This window comes from Crocodylus siamensis, chromosome 2, assembly GCF_052110815.1.
Source record: "Crocodylus siamensis isolate JL-2025a chromosome 2, ASM5211081v1, whole genome shotgun sequence".
Taxonomy (NCBI): Eukaryota; Metazoa; Chordata; order Crocodylia; family Crocodylidae; genus Crocodylus; species Crocodylus siamensis.
The window spans coordinates 110,177,438-110,200,173 of NC_143396.1; the positions used below are offsets into that span (position 1 = coordinate 110,177,438).

The 22,736-nt window shown below is 40.5% G+C and overlaps 1 protein-coding gene across 7 annotated transcripts in view; it reads left to right on the top strand.

Moving 5' to 3' along the window:
- Nucleotides 1-22,736, top strand: part of BLTP1 (bridge-like lipid transfer protein family member 1) — a 245,235-nt gene that overhangs the window by 166,221 nt on the left and 56,278 nt on the right. For all 7 annotated transcript variants that reach the window (XM_090036587.1, XM_090036588.1, XM_090036592.1 and 4 more), the window contains 9 exons: nucleotides 6,185-6,429; nucleotides 8,473-8,578; nucleotides 12,386-12,483; nucleotides 12,886-13,071; nucleotides 13,723-13,891; nucleotides 15,290-15,501; nucleotides 17,318-17,516; nucleotides 18,263-18,322; nucleotides 21,915-22,141. In XM_090036587.1, coding sequence (XP_089892713.1) covers nucleotides 6,185-6,429; nucleotides 8,473-8,578; nucleotides 12,386-12,483; nucleotides 12,886-13,071; nucleotides 13,723-13,891; nucleotides 15,290-15,501; nucleotides 17,318-17,516; nucleotides 18,263-18,322; nucleotides 21,915-22,141 — 1,502 coding nt within the window. The remainder of the gene's footprint in view (nucleotides 1-6,184; nucleotides 6,430-8,472; nucleotides 8,579-12,385; nucleotides 12,484-12,885; nucleotides 13,072-13,722; nucleotides 13,892-15,289; nucleotides 15,502-17,317; nucleotides 17,517-18,262; nucleotides 18,323-21,914; nucleotides 22,142-22,736) is intronic.

The following is a 22,736-nucleotide window of genomic DNA, read 5'->3' on the forward strand; positions in this document are numbered from 1 at the left end:
CTATTATTTTGGAAGAACCATCTGCGAACAATATTTACCCTTGCTGAAAAAGGATTTTTGACACCTTTGTTCCTGGGATGTTCTGTCCAAATTGTGGTCCTCTGTAATAAAATAAAAGCAAAGAAACAACTCATGCTGATTTTAATTAGCAATTCATTTTACAAGCCAACCACAAGTCTTGAAAGCATCCAGGCCAAGAGATTCTAAAAATCGTCAGTGTTCACATAAGCCAATTATAGAGATCACAAAATCCTCACGCCATTCGTGAAACTTTTCTAGACTTACTGTTCTCCACGTAATCAATGACGAAGTTCATTAGTGCTCGCAGTTTTGTGCAATTACAGCAGCCCCAGATAAGCCAAGGAGATCCGGAGCAAACCATAGAGTTCCATAAATCTTCAAATGTAATCTGCAAGCCAAAACAAATGAAAGAGTTATTTTTCTACAAATAGTCATTAAAGAGAACGGATGCAGTTGTGATGAGGGAATAAGCAGGAAAGAGGTCCTTTTATGTCTTTTTTTCCTGCTAATATCAAGTGCTTGGGCCGAGCCAGCCAACCCAAGAGCCTGGTGAGAGCTACCGTGACTGCCAAGTGCACATCCTTATTTCATACAAAAAACTAAAACTCTTGGTTCCAAAATGCTATGTTTTATTAGACCAACTGGAAAGTGGCAAGAAAACTGTCCTTCTCTGCAAGCTTTTGGGATCAAAGTCCCTTTGTCAGGCTCTGGGAAAAGTGTAGATGTTACAAGATGGTAAAAAAGTCCCCATAGGTAGGAAATAAACTTCATTTTTGCACAGAGGGAGCTGAAGATGGAAGGCTGTCTCCGTCTGGGTCCATGAGAATGTCTTTGTGAGCTGTGTTGAGTAGCTCTTTGATGTGTTGATCAGGTAGAATTCCTTCCCTGAAGATGTCAGATGGCAGACAGGGAGGTAAAAAAAACCCCTTCCTTGTTGTTCTGCAATGAAGTTTAAAATCCCCAAATCCTAAAATCCTCATTTCAGGAGTTTTGATCCCATTGCCTTAGTGTTGTAAGAGTATATCCTAGATTTCACAGAATCAATGAGTCGGAGGGGACCTAGACAGATCATTGAGTCCGACCCCCTGCCATGGAGGTGGGAGGGGTCATAAGACCCCAGCCAGGTGCCTATCCAGTCTCCTCTTGAAGATCCCCAGGGAAGGTGAGAGCACCATCTCTCTGGGAAGCCTATTCCAGGCTCTGGCCACCCTTACCATGAAGTAGTTCTTCCTAATATCTAACCTAAACCTATCCTCCCTCAGCTTGTGGCCATTGTTCCTGGTGACTCCAAGGGAGACCCTGGTGAACAGACTTTCCCCGAGTCCCTGCTGGTGGCCCCTGATAAGGTTGTAGGCAGCCACATCTCACACCCCCTCATCTCCTCTTGCGGAGACTGAAGAGATTCAGGTCCCTCAGCCTTTTCTCATAGGGCTGGCCACAGAGGCCCTCAGCCATACGAGGGGCCCTCCTCTGGACCCTCTCCAGGTTCTCCACATCCCTCTTGAAGTGTGGCGCCCAGAACTGGACACAGTACTCCAGCTGCGGCCTGACCAGCGCTGCATAGAGGGGGAGCAAGACCTCCCTGCACCTGTTAGTGATGCCTCTGTTGATGCATGACAGGGTGCGCTTGGCTCTGCCTACTACTTCGTCACATTGGCGACTCATATTCATCCATTTGTTTGTTCCCTTTCATGTTATTCCCACAGTATTACAGTGGCTGGTAATATTAGTGAACATCCACATAACCAGAGTCATCAGCTATTGCAGATGTGAGTAATGTGTCCTTGAGATGCAATTAGAGGCAGGTCCTGTCAGACCAACCCGGTGGCCTTCTATGATCAGGTCACAAAATCCTTAGACGCGGGGGTAGCAGTGGACGTAGTCTTTCTGGATTTTAGGAAGGCCTTTGACATTATCTCTCACCCCATTGTCATTAAAGAACTAGGGGCCTGTGGTGTCGACTCCTACACAGTCAGATGGGTCACTAATTGACTGGAGGGCCGCACCTAGAGAGTGGTGGTGGATGGGTCATTTTCTACCTGGAGCGATGTGGACAGTGGGGTCCCCCAGGGCTCGGTCCTTGGGCCCACACTGTTCAACATCTTCATCAGTGACTTGGACGAGGGGGTAAAAAGCACCCTGTTCAAATTTGCTGACGACATTAAGATGTGGGGGGATGTGGACACGCTAGAAGGGAGGAATAGCCTACAATCGGACCTAGACAGGTTACAGGAGTGGGCGGATTAGAATAGGATGGGATTCAACACTGACAAGTGCAAAGTGATGCACCTGGAGAGGAAGAACCAGCAGCATACCTACAGGCTGGGGAGCTCTCTTCTCGTCAGTGCAGAGGCAGAAAAGGATCTCGGAGTCACTATTGATGCCAAAATGAACATGGGCCGGCAGTGTGGGGATGCAGATAGGAAGGCCAACCATACCTTGTCACGCATCCACAGATGCATCTCAAGTAGGTCCAAGGAGGTGATACTCCCCCTCTGCGCGGCACTGGTCAGGCCACAGTTGGAGTACTGCGTCCAGTTCTGGGCACCGCACTTCAAGAGGGAAGTGGACAACATGGAGAGGGTCCAGAGGAGGGCCACTTGCATGATCAGGGGCAGCAGGGCAGGCCCTACAAGGAGAGGCTAAGGGACCTGAACCTGTTCAGCCTCCACAAGAGAAGGCTGAGGGGGGATCTAGTGGCCTGTTACAAACTAGTCAGGGGGGACCAGCAGGCACTGGGGGAGTCCCTGTTCCCCCGAACACTACCAGGAGTGACTAGAACAACGGTCACAAGCTGGCAGAGGGTAAATTCAGACTAGACATCAGAAGGCGCTACTTCACGGTCAGGGCGGCTAGGATCTGGAACCAACTTCCAAGCGAAGTGGTGCTGGCTCCTACCCTGGGGGTCTTTAAGAGGAGGCTAGACAAACACCTTGCTGGGGTCGTTTGACCCTAGTACATTTTCCTGCCATGGCAGGGGGTCGGACTAGATGATCTGCTCAGTTCCCTTCCAACCCTACCAACTATGAAACTGAGATGAATGAGATCTTTTAAGTATATAGCAATGCTCTAGGCTATCAAAGTGCAATTCAAGCAGTTGGGCGTGAGTTCTAGAGCAGACATCATCTGGATTATTCTGAGAATTGCAGTCCCTTGGATTGCTTTTAAAGTCTACTTGTAAGTGTTTGAACTGTGTAGGATATTCAGATCAGGGCCTGTCCTTTGCTATTTTCCACTCCTAGCATAACCACTGCCTTTGTACCACCTCCGTTTTCTATTAGAGTTCCATTTTTTAAATATTGCCGTTGAGTTTCATTTGAGGTTATTATTAGCTGGAAGGTTAACATTTTTATTCATGTATTATTAAAAAAAGGGTACCTTGGTAACATGTGGAGCCTAATACAGATTGCGAAGTTAGCTGAAATTGTATTAGCAAAATATTGTGTGAACTGAGTTAAATTTAAATACAGTTGTTTTTTTTTCATTCAGTGCAAGTCTGCTAACTTCTAGAATTGTATTAAAAAAAAAAAATTTCTAACACAAGTATTCAGGGCCCGCAAAAGGGTTGGTCACCCATGGCTTTAAACCCATAACCCAGGGAAGCTGGTTGCTGCAAAATCAAACCGTCTTTAAGATGACGTTGTAGTAGTTCAGCTTTTACACACTTTTCACATAAGATGCTAGTTGTAACAGTTGAGTTCCTTATTAGATGAACTTCAAGGTCTTGGTGCTACCTCATTTTTACAGAATTCTGTTTGGTAGCAAGAACCCAAGGACAGACTGTCTGAGCCCCCAAGGCCTGGAATGGCCTGCCACCAGAGGTGGTTCAAGCATCTACTTTGAATGCCTTCAAGAGAAACCTGGATGTTTTTCTTGCTGGGATCCTATGACCCCAGCTGACTTTCTGCCCCTGGGGCAGGGGGCTGAACTCGATGATCTTCCGAGGTCCCTTCCAGGCCTAATGTCTATGAAATCTATGAAATATACCAGGTTGGGTATAATTTTCATTCCTCTCCTTGATGAAGACTATAAATGTGGGAATGGTAGCTTTATGTAGTTAAACCCATCAGTTTTGCTTCTTTTGGTGGTCCTGTGTGTTCTTCAAAAATTCCACAGTGCGAATCTTGATAGATAATATATTTATAATCTACTGCAAACAGATGTACCCAATCATTGCCTTTCCAACTAAAAGCTGTCACACTCTAGGTACAATGCCACCAAAACAGGATGGAGGCCAAGCCATTCTAATGACTTTATGTGCGATTCCTACAGCTGCTTCAGAAAGTTAAACCATGCAGGTTTTTCTCCAGACCTTTTAAATTTCATCCCAGTCTTCTTTCCCTGCGTCTGAAAGCATGGAAGAAGATTATGTTAGATTAGGTAAAATTATGCCCATTGCAGGTTCAGTCCATTTTATTCTGTACAGTGAAGGAGTATACAAGAAGGACTTCTAAATGAAAAATACCGTTTGAAATTCTAGCCTTGTTTGTTTCTCCACCTTTCTATTAAAAGTGACCTTTCTTACATCTATATTATCCACTAGCCAGGTACAGGGACTGGAAAGTCTTAAATGAGCTCCTCTATGTACTGTAGTCCACAATGGCAAAGTTCCCTTAATCCACACCCAAAACTTGTTGAAATTTCAGAATTTCACATTTTAAAAGTTATCCAGTTTACTGATGTTTTCCCCAAACTTCATTTCAGTTCTCAAGAGACCTGCCTTTTGCTCCTTGACAGCTAGAAAAACCTTTAGGGTTTCATTTGCAGAAAACAAAACACTTCAGATGATCCCCTAGATTATCACCTTTAGAGAAAATGAAAGGCAGTATGTGCAAAGGCTCTTAGAGCAGATTTCTGGTTGTATCCATCTGTATCATAATCTCTGTAACACCTCAGGCTGCTTGTTGATATTTACAGCCTATTTGACAAGAGCCTGTGCAGGCTTTAGTGGCCTCCCTTGGAAATTCTTCTGTCATTGATTATAAGTAGGGAAATAAGAGTAGGACTTTATTCATGTTTTTGCAGTAAGATTTATAATAAGGTTCTTAGGACCCAGCTTCTTAGTATTCTGCTGAATATACTGGAGTATCTGCATGGACAAACACTTAAAAATTACTCAGTTGTTCAGTAACTTGAATTCCTTGATGTGCTTTACATGTGAGCCTTCTGCTGCCTGCCTGTCTTCCTTACTTGGATTAATATGTAGTTTTTATCTGAATCCATGGTAGAGAAGAAACTAGAACAGCACTACTCTATATACCTTTAATTTGGTGTATGAGCATATTTCCGGTGAATCTACTGGCGAAACAGCAAGATCTCTTTTCTAAAGCACATGAAGTACATGTGTTACCCATAGCAAAACGGGTACTGTGACAACTCATCTCACAGAACTCGTTACTGAACTGATGAGTAATTTTCTTTCCAAAGTGTTGTCAGGAAGGATCCTGTGACCCTACCCTTCATCTCTGAGTCATCAGCTACCATGATCTTTGAACTGGAGAACTTGGGAAGGGTTATAACTGCTTTATCCTTTCTGCCCTTGCATAGGATGAGGAGTAGGATGCACGGCACATACACATCTCCTAGCACTACTGCTCAAAATATTTTGGTCTTGCATACTTGAAACACAAGTACACTTACAGTAGGATGCATATGGTTAACACTGGAGTACTACTGTGCTTGTAGGCTGTTTGCCTTTCGTGTTTGTTTAGATGGGAAGTTGTTTTGGAGCAAGGACTGTCTGCTCAATTTGTGCATAGCTTACCGTCAAAGATGAACAGGTATGCCCTGGCATAGATGCTCTCTTTCATATAAATGTGTAGGTCTTGGTGACTGATTATTTGAAACTGTTATAGGTAGATAAAGTAGCCTCAAGTATTTTTTCACAAGATCTTAGGTACAGATGTAGAGTTTAGTTATTTGTTTGCTTATGTTATATAAGTGTATACTTTCAAATATTTGTTTTCTTTTAAAATTAGTCATATTGGAACCCCAGGAAATTCAGAATTCATGAATGAATATTTGTTTTAATGGCCCTTTAGGTAGGTGCGTTCAACTGTAACACCAGCATGGTGTTTTTGTTCCTGAAATTATCATACGTTTTAATTTGGGATGTCTCTCTTGTCTCTAGATCCATTCACACTTTTGCTTTCTATCTTGACAGGTGCACAAACAAGGTTTACATTTGAACTTCCAAATCACAGATTACGCTTCACTTCAAAAGTTTCTGCCACGGATATGTCTACCATTCCTCCTTCAGCAAGCCTTAACCTTCCTCCTGTCATTATGTCAGGCAAATACATCATGGAAGAACATGACACCTATTCAGATCACATATGGAGCATAGACGAGCTACCTACTAAGCAGGGCTACTATCTACAAGGGAACTATTTACGCTGTGTGGCCGAGGTAGGCATCCAAGTGGCCAGTTTTTTTATAATTTGCTCTGTTAAAAAATGTGATGTTATTTATACATACAGGTTTGGTATACTCATTTTTTAATGCCACCTAAAATATAGCTCTTAATTTAAGTTGAACCAAATGTATTGTCATTCTTTGTTGCATATGGTATTAGTTGACATGTCATGGTAAATCCTAGAGGTAATTTCATCTTGAAACCGCTCTGAACATTATATTGTGTATATAAATAGACTAGAAAGGGAAGATCTGGTATAGCGTAAACATTTTGGAAACATTGCTTGTACCAGTCAAAGGCTGTAAAGAGAGCTGGGAATCTCCTTTTCCTGAGGGGGGTATAAAGTATCTTATCTCTAACACTGCAGTCAAGTTTGAGCTTTCTGATGTCCTGCACAGTCTACTGCTGCTATTTGTGGATTTTTCTTTTGGCTATAAGACAGACCTTCCTAGAGAACCTTGTTGTGAAATGTGTTCTAAACTGTGATAAAGGGGTTTTTTGATTAGTAACAAACATTATTTTAAGGGAAACCAGTTCAAGTTTCCCTCGCTTTATGCGGGTTCTGTATTTGTGAATTCACTCTTACGCGATGGCCCTTTTTATACCACAAATTTGTTATATGTGAGCAAATTCACTGTTATGCAGTTGGTGTGGTGGAAGCCTGCAGTCAGGTGCTTTGTGGGATGCACTGTGGGAGTTGATATAGCCTCCTGTGTGGATCTGTGCTCCTCGCTTGTCTGCAACATGTGTTTCTGTAGTTGTCATCCCAGTCCCCTGTGCTTGTGTGTAGTGTCTGCTGTTGGTGAGTACCAAAACTGTCTTGTAAAAATGGGTCTGGGGTAAATACAGTTGAGGTCTTGGAACGCATCCCTATTTGTTACATTGTAAAGTGGGTTCCCTTTATGCGAATTTGAGTTATGTGCTGTTTTCCAGGAACGTACGTACAGCATAAAGCAAGGGAAATCTGTATTCGGAAATATTCGTATTTAATACTTTTTTTTTTTTACCAAGCTTGGAAAAAAACAAAAAAGTGTGAAGAACATAAAGCAAGGCATCTGTTCTTGGGGATATAATTAGAGATCAAAGTTAGCTAAGCTTACTAGATGCTGCGTGTACCAATTGTGGTTTTACTTCTCTAGTTCCCAGGTGGTTAGGTAGTGGTCTTTTTAGAGTCAATAAACCTGACTTTTTCTGTTAGTTAGTTATTTTCTGGTACTAAAGCAATTCACCCATTTTGCTTGTGCCTCAGGTAAGCCTGTGTACAGTTGGTTAAATTACGCTTAATAGTTTCATGCTACAAACAACTGAATCTTCTTTAGAGATTTGATGTAAACTATTTGAAACTCACACTTTGTATTCCTACAATAATAGTCCAAATAGTGCACCTTTCCCCATATTTATTGGTAGGGACCTTCTTAATTCAAGGTTTTGTGTATTTTTGGAAGCTGTGACATTTGAGATTATCCACAAAATCAGCGAAATCAAGAACACACCCCCCCCCCCCAAACCAGTGAGAGCCAGCAGTCATCACAGCTGGGAGGGGAAGGTGCTGGCTGGTGGGGTGGCATGAAGGGAAGATGGTGGCTGTCCCCTCGTTGTCCTCCCACCACCAGGACCTTTTCTGCCAAGAGGCAGAGTGGCACAAATGGCAGCCAGCTATCAAGATGGCAACTGTCCCGTCATCCCGCCTCCCTGTCAGGGGCTCTCCATCAGTCAGTGCTGAGGGGCTGCCACAAAATGCCTGAAAAATCAGCTCTGTATGCTCCAAGCGGGCCATGGAAAAACCCTTTGTCTCGCCACAATTTAAGTAGGCCTCTTATTTATTGACACTTAAACAACACCACCACCACCAAAAAAAAAGAAATACTTACATACAGAAAAGTCGCAATTTAAAAGTCAGCTTTCTTGAATGGTAACTATATTATTGTTATCCTGCCAAAAAAAAAGAAAAAAAAGCAAAGAACATTGCACTTACAAATAGATATGATAGTTATGTGTTTTAAAAACCCTATACAAACAACTTTCTTTTCTGACAGGTTGGTTCCTTTGAACACAATCTCACAACTGACCTTCTAAATCACTTAGTATTTGTCCAGAAAGTGTTCATGAAGGAAGTTAATGAAGTCATACAGAAGGTTTCAGGTAAGGTAAAAATACCTGAGGGTTTGCCTAAAAATTATGCCTTTTCTTGATGGTTAGGTAACTTGTGCCTATGGTACTAAGTATACACTCCAGCTGTACCATGTATAAGGTAATTGGGTCACAGAAAATATCACTGATTTCTGGTTCCACCGTTACACCCAAGTACAGCTAAGGCCAGCAACAAAAGACCTTGTATTAGGTGGTACAGAAGCATTGGTGACATTTTGAGTGCCATCTTTAGAAGCAGAATAGGGGTTAGGGTGCTCTGGGGATTTGGATGGTAACAGTTCTGGTACAGGTCTGATGGATGTCGCTGGCCAGATGGCTTCTTTCTCTTGCTTGTAAAATGGGTCTTATAATATTGTTTGGTTCTGAAGAGTGTATTGAACTTTTCTTGTGAAAAGTGTCATAGAAGTGCCTAGTATTATTGTTTTGGGGTTTTTGGTTGCAGCTGTGTTTGTCTATGTTCATAGGCAGGCAACATTTTTTGGGGTAGATGCGATATCATTTATTAGACCAAGTGAGTAGTTGGAAAAAAGTTCTTGGCAAGCTTTGGGGTGCAATCACCCTTCTTCAGGCATAGGAAGTCTGTCCAAGGAACAAGAGAAGCTAAAAGTGTGACAGGATGTCAGTGAGAATGTAAATAGGTAAATATTAGGAAAACAAATGTAAAGCAGGGAAGGGATGCGGGAGGGGGGAAGCCAATGACGAGTAAGGGAGACACTACAGTGGTAGTAACTGAAAGTAGAAAAGAGGTTGTCTATGAAAAAGGAAATATTTTTACTTATGTTCTCACTGACATCCTGTCACACTTCTAGCTTCTCTCATTTCCTGGAGAGACTTCCTATGCCTGAAGAAGGGTGATTGCACCCAAAAGCTTGCCAAGAACTTTTTTCCAACTACTCAGTTGGTCTACTAAAAGATCTACTCAAAAAACCTTGCCTGCCTAGTAGTATTGTCCTTATTCTTGATATCAAGATTTATTTTATTTTATTTTCTCCTGGGTTGTTGGATCTTTTGTGCTCTTTCAATCACAGTTGAGAGAGATGTGCCAGGGTGTTTCCTATTCTTTCAATTATTTGATGGTCATTTGGTCACCTGATTAGTTTGCCTCTTTATAGAAGTTTACAAAAGAAAAATAGTTTTCTCCTCAGAAAGGTGATTGAGTATTGCTGCAAACCAGTGTAGACTGTATTTGGTCAGGGTAGACTGGGAAAAAACCCGTCCCTGTTGTGTTGTAGTAGAGGGGTTGGCAACAATAGTTTCAGCACAGTTTTTGTTCTCCTTGAAAAAATGTTTGTTAAACTGTTTTTTTGAGTTACAAAATCACATAAAAACACTTCCTCAGCTGATGTAAACTGGCTCCACTAATGATCTTTACCCAGTCGAGTTTACGTCAGTTGAAGATCTCATCTATCGTTGAAAATAGAAAACAGAAGCAAAATGTGAATGCAGCTATACCATGTTACTGATCATCTTAGCAGCGTTTCAGTTTGCTGTAGAAAGCTTGGCCCAAAAGCTGCAGGAAATGATGTTAAACTTCAATTCTTGCCCTGATATAAATGAATGAGAACTGAGCATCTGTTCTGCTGAGCGTCGGTGTGTCTCAGGTGGATTAATATTGGTTATAAGTAGCTACAGGTAGTAATAGTTATAGATAGTAAGTCTTTTTAGGAAATTACAAATTTTTTAAAAAGCAAGTGCATTAACTCCAATAATAACTATACAATGAGTTAAGAGGTGATATGAATTAAAAGATTACAAAAAATAAAACCAAACAAAATGGTAAAATTTATGGCTAAAATGGTAGTGGGTGAAAAAACTAAGACATGAGAATTGCACCAGAAATAGGAAAAAGGAGAAATAAATAAATAAATAAAATTTAATCCCTTTGTGAAAAAACTGGAGTCAAGATGAAGCAAAAATAAAATAATCAGGAGAATAAGAAATATTAACCTCCATAAATAGGTGTGTAGAGGAGGATGTGAGAGAAAATACTTCAACAAAATGAGGGGAAAAAAAAGAAAAAAGTCCAAAGTAATTAAGATAGCTGATTTTATTTGCCTTGTTTAATTTAGTTCAGCTTTTTATTTAAAAAAAAGATTGAAGAAAGTATGGAAATGTACTCTTATGCCGAAAACAGACATTTAAAAGTGGAGAGACCACAAACAAAGAATAAATAGAAAAAGGTAACCAAATATCTGACAGCTAAATATATATAAATCTACAGGTCCGGATGAGATGAACTCAGGAGACTTAAAAGATCTAGTGGAGGAAATCTCTGAATCTCTGAAAAGCAATAAATCATACGAGTCAGGAGAGGTTCCAGATGACAGGAAAAAAGTGGTACCAATATTTAAGAAGGGTAGGAAAGAAGCAGCAAAATTTATTAGCCTGATGTTTAATCCAGGCAACCATTCATGTGTAGTAGTATAAGAATACTTGGAAAAAAAAGAGCTTTAATATTTGTCATTTCTCTATGAAATTTTGGTAGAATAGTTTAGAATATTAAATTGAAAAAGATTTAAGTTCATTGGAATAATTTCTTTCACTAGAGTTGAATCTCCTCTCACTTCAGCTATACAGTCCATTACAAAGTTGCTTGTTCACTTTTTTAGACTCTAGAAGTAGCCACTATTTCTTAATATTTATAACTATTAATGTTTGTCTATATTGTGGCAAATCTGCAAACACGTGTGCATAGAATGGGGCCACATTGTGCTAGACACTGAACACAAAGGAGTGCCCTGCCATCAAACTAATTTAAGCAAATAACGACTATAATAAAATAGTAAGAATTAGAAACTCCTCGATGAACCCAGAATAAATAACTAAGAGTCACATCTCCAACTTTCAAAACTGATCTGAACACTTCAGATGTCCATTTTGAGACTCTTGTTGCTTTCAATAATTATCTAGGGCAGGGCTGCTCAACCTCTGGCCTGCAGGCCAAATGCAGCAGGACATCTGGCTTGTGGAGTTCTCCATGGGTCAGAAAATTTGGTGGGGTGGGAGCAGTGGCAAGTAATACTGCCACTCCTCCCCCACTGCCAAATTCCCAAGGCCTGGGTGGCTGGACTGGGGCAAGGTCATACCCTATCCCAACCCCTGAACAGCCAGACTTGATTTGGGCCATGCTGCTTCCCCCTGTGCAGTCCAATTGGGGCTGCACACACATGGACATGGACAGGCCATTCCTCACTGACCCAAGTGCCAGATCTAGCCTTTTGGCTGGATCTAATCCATGGACAGACTGAGTACCATCCATCTTGCCCAAGGTGGGGAAAGACATGGGCACCACTGATCTAGGGAAAAGTACTGATTTAATGAACTAGTTTGCCAGAGTCCCAAAATTGGAAAGATAGGAAGTATTCAGTACAGCAGAGCCAAATGAAGGGTGCTTCATTTAGTAAGAAAAGTTTGGCTGCTAACAAATGCAGAACCTTGCATGTAGTGAAAGAGAAATACTGTTCATTGTAGGATGGAGGTGGGAAACCTCAAACAAGGCAAAGGAAATACCTGCCACTTGGGGGAGGGTGGGCTAAACAAGCGCTGTGTTCATCTGTGGTATGAGGTTACTATGTATACAACTCATTTCTATAACAAGCTGAGGAGACATGCAAATTAGTTCTTATTCTCTTCAATTTTTCTTATTTATGCTGATTATAGCTTTTCACTTCAGAACATACTTTTCTGTGAAAGCAGGCTAACTTGAGAGATTAGCACAAGACAGACTTTATTTCTATGTTATGCAAAAAATGTTGTATCTGTTAAAACTTTGAAAATATAGTTATTTAACATGTACAGGAGGGGAGCAGCCAATTCCTCTTTGGAATGAACATGATGGCACAACGGATGGAGAGAAACCTAAAATTCTCCTGTATTCTTTGAGCCTACACTTTAAGGTAATTTTATTACTAAAAAACTGCTCAGGTTGATAATGATTCCATATTTTTAAATGACAGTTAACATGGCAGTATGGTAGAACCTAGGGTAACAGAATTTTTCTGGAGTGGTCACAAATGAAGAGTTGGGTAGCCTTGTTCTGCCGCTTTAAGTTCTCCTAAGATTATCATTAATATGGTCTATTATCAAGCAAGTAGAGGGTTTTCTGTTAATTTATTAAGGAAAGACAAGGAAGAAATCTGTCAGATACTTACAATCCTTTTAAAAGTCCAAATAATAAAACCACAGTGGAAAAATTATTATTGCTTTTCTTTTTGTTTTTCTTCCTTTTCCCATCACTCCTCATAATATTTTTTTTTGAAGCAGATTCAGAATAATTTTATTTTGTCATTGTTTGCCAGGGAATTCAAGTGACAGCCACAACTCCATCGATGAGGGCTGTGAGATTTGAAACTGGATTGATAGAACTGGAGCTGTCCAACAGACTACAAACCAAAGCAATGCCAGGAAGTACCAGCTATCTGAAACTGTTTGGTAAATGCCAAGTGGATTTAAACCTGGCATTAGGACAAATTGTTAAACATCAGGTTAGTTTATAGCAGCTTTACATAAGTAAGTTTAGCCTAGCAGTGATATTATTTGTTGTAACAAAGGCTAAGTATTATTTTACTGTGAAACAAAACCAAAAAAATTGTTCTAATCTTATTTTGCTGGACAATCAAAATCACTTGAAGTTTACCATCAGAGTAGGTTCGGCACGTATTTTTATGTAGAAGTGAATTGACTTTTTCATCAAAAAAATCTCATTTAAAATTAGTATTAAAATTGGCTTTTAAGACAAAGGAGTAACATTTACTGTGAAGTGCTAGATCTAAACTTTGATCTAGTTTATTTGTCTTAATTTGGTAATTGCATGTCCTGGATTTTTAAATCAATTTGTCACCTTGAAGTACCTTTTAATTGTATGAGTCTTGCAGTAGTTTGGATAATCAACCTGTTAAATTTGAATGTACTCTCATTGAGGATTTGCATATAATTATGTTGTCTAATATTCTATGAATAACCTGGGAGAACAAAGTTTAGGTTGGTGTTTAGGAGGGAATTAAACTTTTTAAAGAATATTGGATGGTATGGAGAGGGGATAAAAGGGGCAGACTGTCTTCTTTGTTTGGCAGCAGAGTTCATATTATATTTATTTTGTCTGTCAATATTTCACTGTATTTTTTTAATGTTTTAAGGTGTATGAAGAAGCTGGTTCTGACTTCCATCAAGTTGCTTACTTTAAGACAAGAATAGGATTAAGAAATGCTCTCCGAGAGGAAATCAGTGGTTCATCAGATAGGGAGGCAGTGCTTATTACTTTGAACAGGCCAATTGTTTTTGCCCAGCCTGTGGCCTTTGACAGAGGTACTGCTGGGTTTTGTGTTTCTATTTCTATTTTAGAGAGAGGGAGGGAGGGAGAGAATTACTGCAAATCTATTTTGCTACTCCAATTAAACCTGTTTCCTCTTTCTGAAAACAAGATGCTTAATTTATTTGCAACTTGAGAGAAACTAAAACAGTAAGTATAACAGGTTACTTTTCAAAATGTGGGTAGGAATTTCATTGTATGTTAGCAGGTTAATAGTATTAAGAGCAAAACCAACACAAACCAGACCAAAACAAGAAACATATTGCTGGGTTGACTACCTTTCAAGTAGGTTTGAGGAAATTGGGAATATGAGCATTTAACTACGTAAGAGTTTTAACTTAAATTATAAATGGTGGGGACAAGACTTTGTTCTGTTCCTTGCAGCATAAACATAGTGTCTACTTTCAGGAAAGACTGTATTTTCTTGCATATAATCATCTTTCCTCCCTCCCCCCAAAACCAGCTGGGGAAGATTGGGATGTGCATTATATGAGAGTAAAAGGGTTCCCTGAGCATCTGGAAATTTCGTGGCCAGGAGAGGAAGGGGACACAGAGCAGTAGCAGCATTAATTTCTGTGGCTCTGAGAGCCATGACAAGTAATTCTGGCACTGCTTCCTCCCCACCAACCCACCACTTCCATCTCTGGATTGAGCTGGTATATTGGGTTGGTCCATAGCCAGAGTACTGGGTCTGACCTAGCATATGGCCTCAGACACAGTATGCTGGGACTGGCCCTGCAGGTTGGCTCTGGAGCCTTGTGCTGGGTCAAACCCAGTGCATCAAGTATGGGACCATACACTGGCTTGGGGGTCATGCACTGAGTCAGACCCACCACGTGGCTTCAAAGCCAGTTCAGGGTACTGGATTTGGTGTGTAGCCCCAGCACTGGTGAACAGCATCAGGCTCTACTGTCTGTGTGATGGATCAGGCTGTCTGCATGGCCTGAGCATTGGTATGCCAGATTGGGCCCCAGTGTCAGTGTCCAGGATTGGGCTTGTTGCACAGCCTGATCAGTGGCAGGCTAGATCAGGCCCCAGTGCCAGCACACAGGAGCAGGCCTTGCTGTGTGGTCTCAGTGCTGACATGCCAGTGTTCAGGGTCAGGATCATGCATGGCCCGCAGCCCCAAAGCATGATCCCCAGCTCCAAAACCGCAGGCCTCAGTTACTTAAGTAAGGTTTAAAATAGTATGTGTGTTTATATTTGGGAATGTCTTCTGTGTGAGAAAATATGGTAAGTTTATGGGGATATCTGTGAATGTATACACATACATTTATGTATATAAATGTACATCCACAATATTTAATACAGGTAAAGCAAAAAACAAAAAAAACAAAACTTCAGCAAATTGAAACTAACAACATGGTTCAACAATTTTATTTCCTTTCCCAAAGCTGTGCTGTTTTGGCTGAATTACAAGGCTGCCTATGACAACTGGAACGAACAGAGAATGGCTTTGCATAAGGATATTCATATGGCTACAAAAGAAGTGGTAGATATGTTACCTGGAATCCAGCAAACATCTGCTCAAGCTTTTGGGACTCTTTTCCTTCAGCTAACTGTGAATGATTTGGGAATTTGTCTTCCCATCACAAACACACTACAGGTATTAATTTTACCTGTTTTGTATCAAGGCTTTCATTAGAGGGTCTTGCCACGAGTTAATAAATAGATGAGAATCAAGTATAAGTAAACAATTTACATAGAAAGCTGGCTAAAGTGTAAAGTGTGATATGATAGCAAGTTATTTCAAGTTCTTCTGAAAGGAGGTGATAGGAGTGATTTGCAAGCTGCGGCTCAGGTTTGGGCTTTACAGCTTCCTCATCAAGGAAGGTATCAGCTGCTCCTAAGACTGTACCTCCATAGCCGAGGTAGATTGCTTTACCGAGTGGAAAAGATTTTTTTTTTTGCATGCCTCCCTTGTGTTTCTTGGCCTGCATTTGTCATGTTCCTCAAAGGTCATTCTTGCTCTCGCGCTCTCTCTATATATCTATATAGACGTATGTTTGTGTGTATGTATAGGTACATATATGTATATGTGTTTCTCCTAGTTTAGGAGTTCCCTGACTCCATGGGACCTCCAAGTGCATTTCTCTTCTGAGTCCTTGGTGATAACATGAGTTTCATGAGACATACCTCCTAGTAGCTATAACGTGCCGCTCAGATGGTAGGAAAAATTCAGGCAGTCCTGGCCGGTTTACTTTACACAAGAGTTCCATAAAGAGAATGTAACTTGTAAGCTTCAACTTATATTCAGGAGTTTTTTGGTATTTCATATTCACTTACTAGCTTCCATTTAGAAAACTAGGATCTACATCCTGAAGGCAATGGTGGTGATTATCATTATATTTTGAGTAGGACAAACCCTTTCAGGAATATGTGTGGAATTTTTTAATGGTCAGGCCATATCTTGGGACTAACTATTTCACTGTAGTGTCATCAAGGCTTATAAAAGAATTTTGGGGGCCTGGTTCCTCTTGGTAGGAGGCGGCCCCCACCTCTCATTTTGGAAATAGTGACTAAAGGAATTATACTTAAATTCTAAGCAGGATTCATAAGTTTGGAAATAAATGTATAGAGATGATATTTTTCTGCTTTGTATGTACACATGCTGCTTCCAATTATTATCTTACTCATTATATCTTAACTTGAATTAAAAATAAAATTTTGGGGGATCCCAGGTTTGTGGGCCTGGCACAACTGTATCCCTCTCCTGTCTTTATCAGGGGTGACCACCAGTATCAGGGGGAACATTTATTCACCAGAGTGCCCCAAGGGTTGATGAGGTCAAACAGTTATAAACTACTGCAAGACCATTTCAGGCTGGACATAAGGAAGAATTTCTTTACTGTCCGTGCCCCCAAGGTCTGGAACAGCCTGCCATCGGAGGTGGTTCAAGCACCTACACTGAACACCTTCAAGAGCAAATTGGATGCTTATCTTGCTGGGATCCTATGACCCCAGCTGACTTCCTGCCCTTTGGGCGGGGGGGCTGGACTTGATGATCTTTGAGGTCCCTTCCAGTCCTAATGTCTATGAAATCTATGAAATCTTCTCTCCCATAAGCCTCAAGTATCTGCTTTCAAGCCTATGCATATTTCAGCGTCAGTGTTAACTATGTCATAGTGATGATTTTAATAGTGGTTAGGAAGTAATAAATTAATAGTTAATAGTTGCTGACAACTGTAAAGGCTTCATTGACTGAAAAGGACAGGGTCCAAGATGTATGCATGGACTTGACGCTTCTGAAACTTTCTGTATTACACTCTCTATATTACTAGCAAAATAGAGAAGGATGTAAGAAAGGTATGAACCTGTTAAATGAAAAATCCTGTAGAGAACCATTTTGAGTCTGCAGCTACCAGTAAATTACTTTTTCTGTACAATTCATTTATTTCTTTTTTCTTTTCTTTTTTTTACAGTCTAACCACACTGCAGATCTTGACACTGGGTCTGCTCTAGTCCTGACCATTGAAAGCACATTAATCACTGCCTGCTCTTCAGAGTCTCTTGTTAGCAAAGGGCATTTTAAAAACTTCTGTATCCGTTTTGCTGATGGGTTTGAGACAAGTTGGGATGACTGGAAACCAGAAATAAGAGGGGATCTAGTCATGAATGCTTGTAAGTGTTTCTAATTTTGTCTTGGGCAATAGAGGCAGGGGAACACATATCTATAGTCCTCTCTAATTTTTCCTAGGCTTTGGAGAACTATTGAAGATTCACAAAGAGACTGTGAAAGAGATGATTGCATTTTGAAACTCTAATACAGCATTATGTGGATTGGATCCCTTTCTGTACCTGATAGACTTTTAGTACCCTTTAAACTTCAGACTTCCTTTTTCCAAGAATAGCATTTCAATATACAGAATATAGTATTTTCTCTTCAGTACCCCCTCTCTTGACCACATCAGGAGAGTTTATTTTATTTTTTTATGGTTTGTCGTCATCATCACCATGACAATCAGATCAGTGTTCTATTGAAAGTCTAAAATGACTCAATGCATTAAAAGACTTAAATATATTTATTAAATAATATTTGTAACAAGTTGCTGTCTTAAAGCTTTCCTGTTCTGCAATTAAATATGATGTCTTTTTATTGGTAGTCTAAAGAAAATTTTTTAGTGCATACTCTTTGAATATCAATCTGTTTCAGTTTACAAAATTATCAAGAAAATGTACAACAGATAGAAATAAAATCACACTCTGATTTGTTATGATGGCAGTGTATATGCATTCATGCACTTTTTTTTTAAATGTGTGTTTAAAAGAGTGCATGCACTCAACTGTAGGACAAATGGATCAGTAGAATTTTGCAAGTCTGATATGAAACATCTGTCTAGCCAGTGCATATTTTACTTTGTATATAGGTGTTGTGCCAGATGGTACTTATGAAGTATGTTCTAGAACAACAGGACAAGCTGCAGCAGGTAAAGTACTTATTTACATTCAGTTTTATGGGAATAAAATATTTGTGAGACTTTGGATAGCTTTGTTTTAATTACTGTAATTGTGTTTTTGGGTTGTGTTTTGTTTTTAATTGCCTCTTTGGGTTGGAGTTGTTTGTTTTTTTTCAAGTTATTATTGGCCATGAGTATCTTTCTCAATCTGTTGTAGCCTAGTCTTAAAGGATTGTAAGAAACCATGCATCACAAGTGTAAAATGCTTGCAAATACAACTTTTAAAGATGCTTTTTTCAGCTGACTTTAACTATTGCACTGGAATTTTTCCAGAATGTTTTTCTGAAGGAACATATCAATTCCATCCAAACTTCTGACGCTTGCCTATGTGCCAGGTTTCCCCATCAGCTTTGGGCAGTTTAGGGAGCAGACATAATCTCACTAACTGAGCTGGCTTTCCTTGCAACTTGGGTTGGTCCACTTCGCAGCTGACCAGCAGTACAACCAGCCAGTTCCTTTGAATCCCTAGGCAGCCACCTGGCTGCCTCTTCAGACTTGTCTGCTGTCTGGTAGGGCTGTGCAAAACTTTGGTCACTGATTCGATTTGGCGGAGATTCGGACCGATTCAGCAGCCGAATCTCCCAATCCAGATAGAATCAGGAAACCCTTTAATCTGTCCGAATTGAATTGGAACCCTCCGAATGAATTCAGAGAGATTCGATGATTCAGACATAGCTTTTAAATGCTTTTTCTACATACCTCAAGGTACCAGGCGGCTCGTGAGCGCTGAGATGGTGGGGCAGATGGAGCATCCCACGGGAGTGTGGGGTGAGGGTCCCAACACACTTGGCAGCAGACCTGGAAGTGGACCAGAAGCACTTATGGGTCCACTGCAGCGCACGTGGGGGACCCTCCACCCTCACCCCCAGCTCGGCAACTGGTGCCTCCTGGGTCAGTGGGGCACCTGGGGTCCCCCTGCAGCTGATCGCCAAGCCAGAGGGGCACAGGGGGGTCCTCTGCGCGCCCTGCAGCAGACCTGGAAGTGGACTGGAAGTACTTCCAGGTCCACTTACAAGCACGTGGGGAGCCCCACTGTGCTCCTGTGGGATGCTCCATCTGCCCCATCATCTCAGCATTCACAAGCCACATCTGGTACTTCAAGGTACGTAGAAAAGAACACTTAAAGCTGTGTCTATGACTGAATTGCTGATTCTCTGAATCAGCATCGAATCTTCAGATTCGGATTTAGTTGAATGGAATTGGGACAGTGATCCAAATCAACAAATTAAATCACTGTCCCCCGAATCGGGCCATATCCAAATTGAATATGGCCTGCTTTGCACACACCCCTGCTATCTTGGGATGTGGTTGGCCAGTTCCCTGTGACTTTGGGTGGCTGTTTTCTGAGAAGCCCAGTTCCCTAGGCCTCCTGAACACCTGGGTGAGAGAGACTGGGGAGCCAAGCTGCTGGCAAACTGAACATTTTTCTTGATTCTTGGCATTTTTCTTCTATGCGAAAGGTAGAAGAAAAGAAGTATAGTGGGTCTACCATACTTCAGTACTACAAGCAGATTCTGGATTTCAGAAACAATGCTGAATTTCTGCTGAATGGTACCCATTATTACTTCTTTAAATGCTAAGCACAAATGGGCTAATCAGCTCTGATGGACAATATAAAATATTTGCCACTGTGTTAGTGGTGCTGATGCTCTAGGAACCTCTAGCTGTCCTGCCCAGGGTCCTACCTGAATTGTACTATACATCGTCAGCTCTTCATGTTATTCAAGCCATGAATAAGCATGTGGATAGAAGAGGAAGTACCAAGTAGGCTATGAGAGAGGAAGGGGAGTAACAAAATGATATGAAATGATGACGCAGGAAGGAATAAAAAAGAAGGTAGGGATAAAGGAAAGTAGACAAATAGAAGGAAGGATTATACGTAGTGGCATAGGAGAATAGACAAGGTGGGGAGTGTTTGTAGGAGCAAGAGACATTAAGAAAGGGAAAAAAAAGCCCAAAATAAGATATATTGATGTTATTGAAGAAAACATTGTGTTTTTAGAGTATAGAACATTTTACAAAAATCATTTTAAATGTGAAATAACGTTTTTATAATTTTAATGCCTTATTGTGATATGTAGCTACAGATCCACCATAGTGAATCAGGGTATGTATTTGTGGTAATGACTGAGATTTATAGTTGTATAAGTATGGATCAAAACAGCAGCCTAGGTTCTCCGTTCTGATTTTGTTTCCCCCCCCGCCACTCTGCTTCCATAGCCTAACAGGGGCAGTGCAGGGTTCTGCTCACTTCTGGAAAGCCCACTATTTGCTTTGCCTTGTTGGGAGCCATGCAGGCATTGAGAAGCTTCCTGGCCTTTCAAGCTACAGAGCATATGAGAGAACCTTTGAAAATCGGAAGTTTGGCTGTGGTCTTTTAACATAAAGTTATTTTCTTGCTTTGGCTGCTTAATTCAGCAGATGTCTTTTTGTGGAGGAGCTTGCAGCAGCTCTTTTGCCTTAGAATGATAACAGTCAACTGTAAGCCTTTCAGTAAAGTAATAGTTCATCCTCTGACATCCATTGATTTTAAAAAAACACAAAACAACAACAACAAAACCTAAACTAGCCAACCTCAGTAATAATGGCTGAGCATACTGCATAAAAGATGCTTACAAACCAGAATCATTAGCTTTTTCTGGAAAAAATCAAGGCCAAAAAATCAGCGGTTTTATGCTGTAGGTACTTCCTCTTTTAAAAAAAAAAAAAAAAAAAATGTTTCCCTGTATGAAGGATGTAAAATTCTGACTCGCTAATAATTTCACCCATTTTCTAGGCGCAATGAATGATGCAAAAGTACGTACTTCAGGTACACCCTTTTAATTCCCCCCTAATGCATTATACTTTTTTCAAATTTGCAGATGGTTCAGAATCCTTTACTCAGATTCCAATCCTTTGGATTTCACTGTTCCTAGAATCCCTTTATTGGTGTAGTGAACCTGGCAGAGAGAGAGAGAAATCTGGAGAAGAGATGACGGCGGGGGGGGTGGGGGGGAGGAGATTTTATACCGGTGTTCAAATACTTGAAGGGTGATTATAGAGAGTAGGGAGATGGGCTTTTCTGTGACCACTGGGGACGGGACTAGGAACAATTGCCTCAAGCTACAGCAAAAGATATTTATGTTGGAAATTAGGAGAATGTTTTGGTTATGAGAATGTTTCAGTGCTTGACCATGATACCCAGAGAAACTGTGGAATCGCCATTCTTGGAAATTTTCAAGAGCAGTTTGGAGAAACATGTGGTTGGGATGGTTTTGTTATGGATGATTTGCCTTGAGCAGGAGGCTGGACGTGGATGACCTTGTGAGGTCCCTTGCAGTTCTGCTTTCCTATGATCCCATTCAGTTTCTCGTTTTCTTCTCATCCATTGGGAAAACTCTTTTATTTTGTTTCATTTATTAGGTTTTTCTAATGTTTGTACATAATTAGCGAAACTTTAATATACATTTAATAAATGTTAACGATATTCAAACTATATTTCAAAGCTGCAGAAGCAGATATGAAATCCAGTGTCAGAATGAGGGGAGTCAATCAGCTGTATTATTTATGTATTTTGAAATAGAAAGCAGTAGTGCTGGAACCTGGACACTTAATGTGTTATGGAAGATGTGTGGTATTGATGTTCACATGGATCCCAACATTGGGAAAAGACTAAATGCTCTGGGCAACACCCTCACAACACTGACGGGAGAAGAAGATGTTGATGACATTGCTGATCTCAACTCTGTAAACATGGCTGACCTGTCAGATGAGGATGAGGTTGATACCATGTCTCCCACTATACATGCAGTAAGTGGATCAATCAAAATACAGTTCTGAATTAATTTAGCAAAATTAGGCAAACCTAATGTAAATGTGACAGAGATCCTATTGTTGGGTGATTTGTATGGTAGGGGAAAATACTAGATCAGTTTGCCTTGAACCTATGCATTCAAAACAAGCAAAGCAAACGATTCCTTACTGTAAACTGAGTCGAGTCAGCAGTATCAAAGGTGAAAGTTTTAGGTTAGACTTATAATTCCATATTGAGAGCCTAATTTTCCAAGGTATTCATCATTCACAGATCCTTCAGGCTTTTACTGTTAAACGCTGAAGTACTGATTTAAGTCTTTAACTTTAGGTACCCAGTCTTCAAAATTTTGGCTTTAGTTGCTGTCTCCTAGCAGGCTGGGAAGTGAGTAACATTACAAGCAAATTAGGAAAAAATTATGTTAGTAAAACACAGTTTTTCATGTTAAGTTCTGTTTTAGTCTCATATTAAATATTTTCAGTTCTATTTTGCAAGTACCTGTTACCTGCTCTGGAAAATACCCTAAACTGCTAACATGGATGTTTATTATTTAGAAAGCAGATGAAGGTTCATTATGTGGAGATGTACACAAGC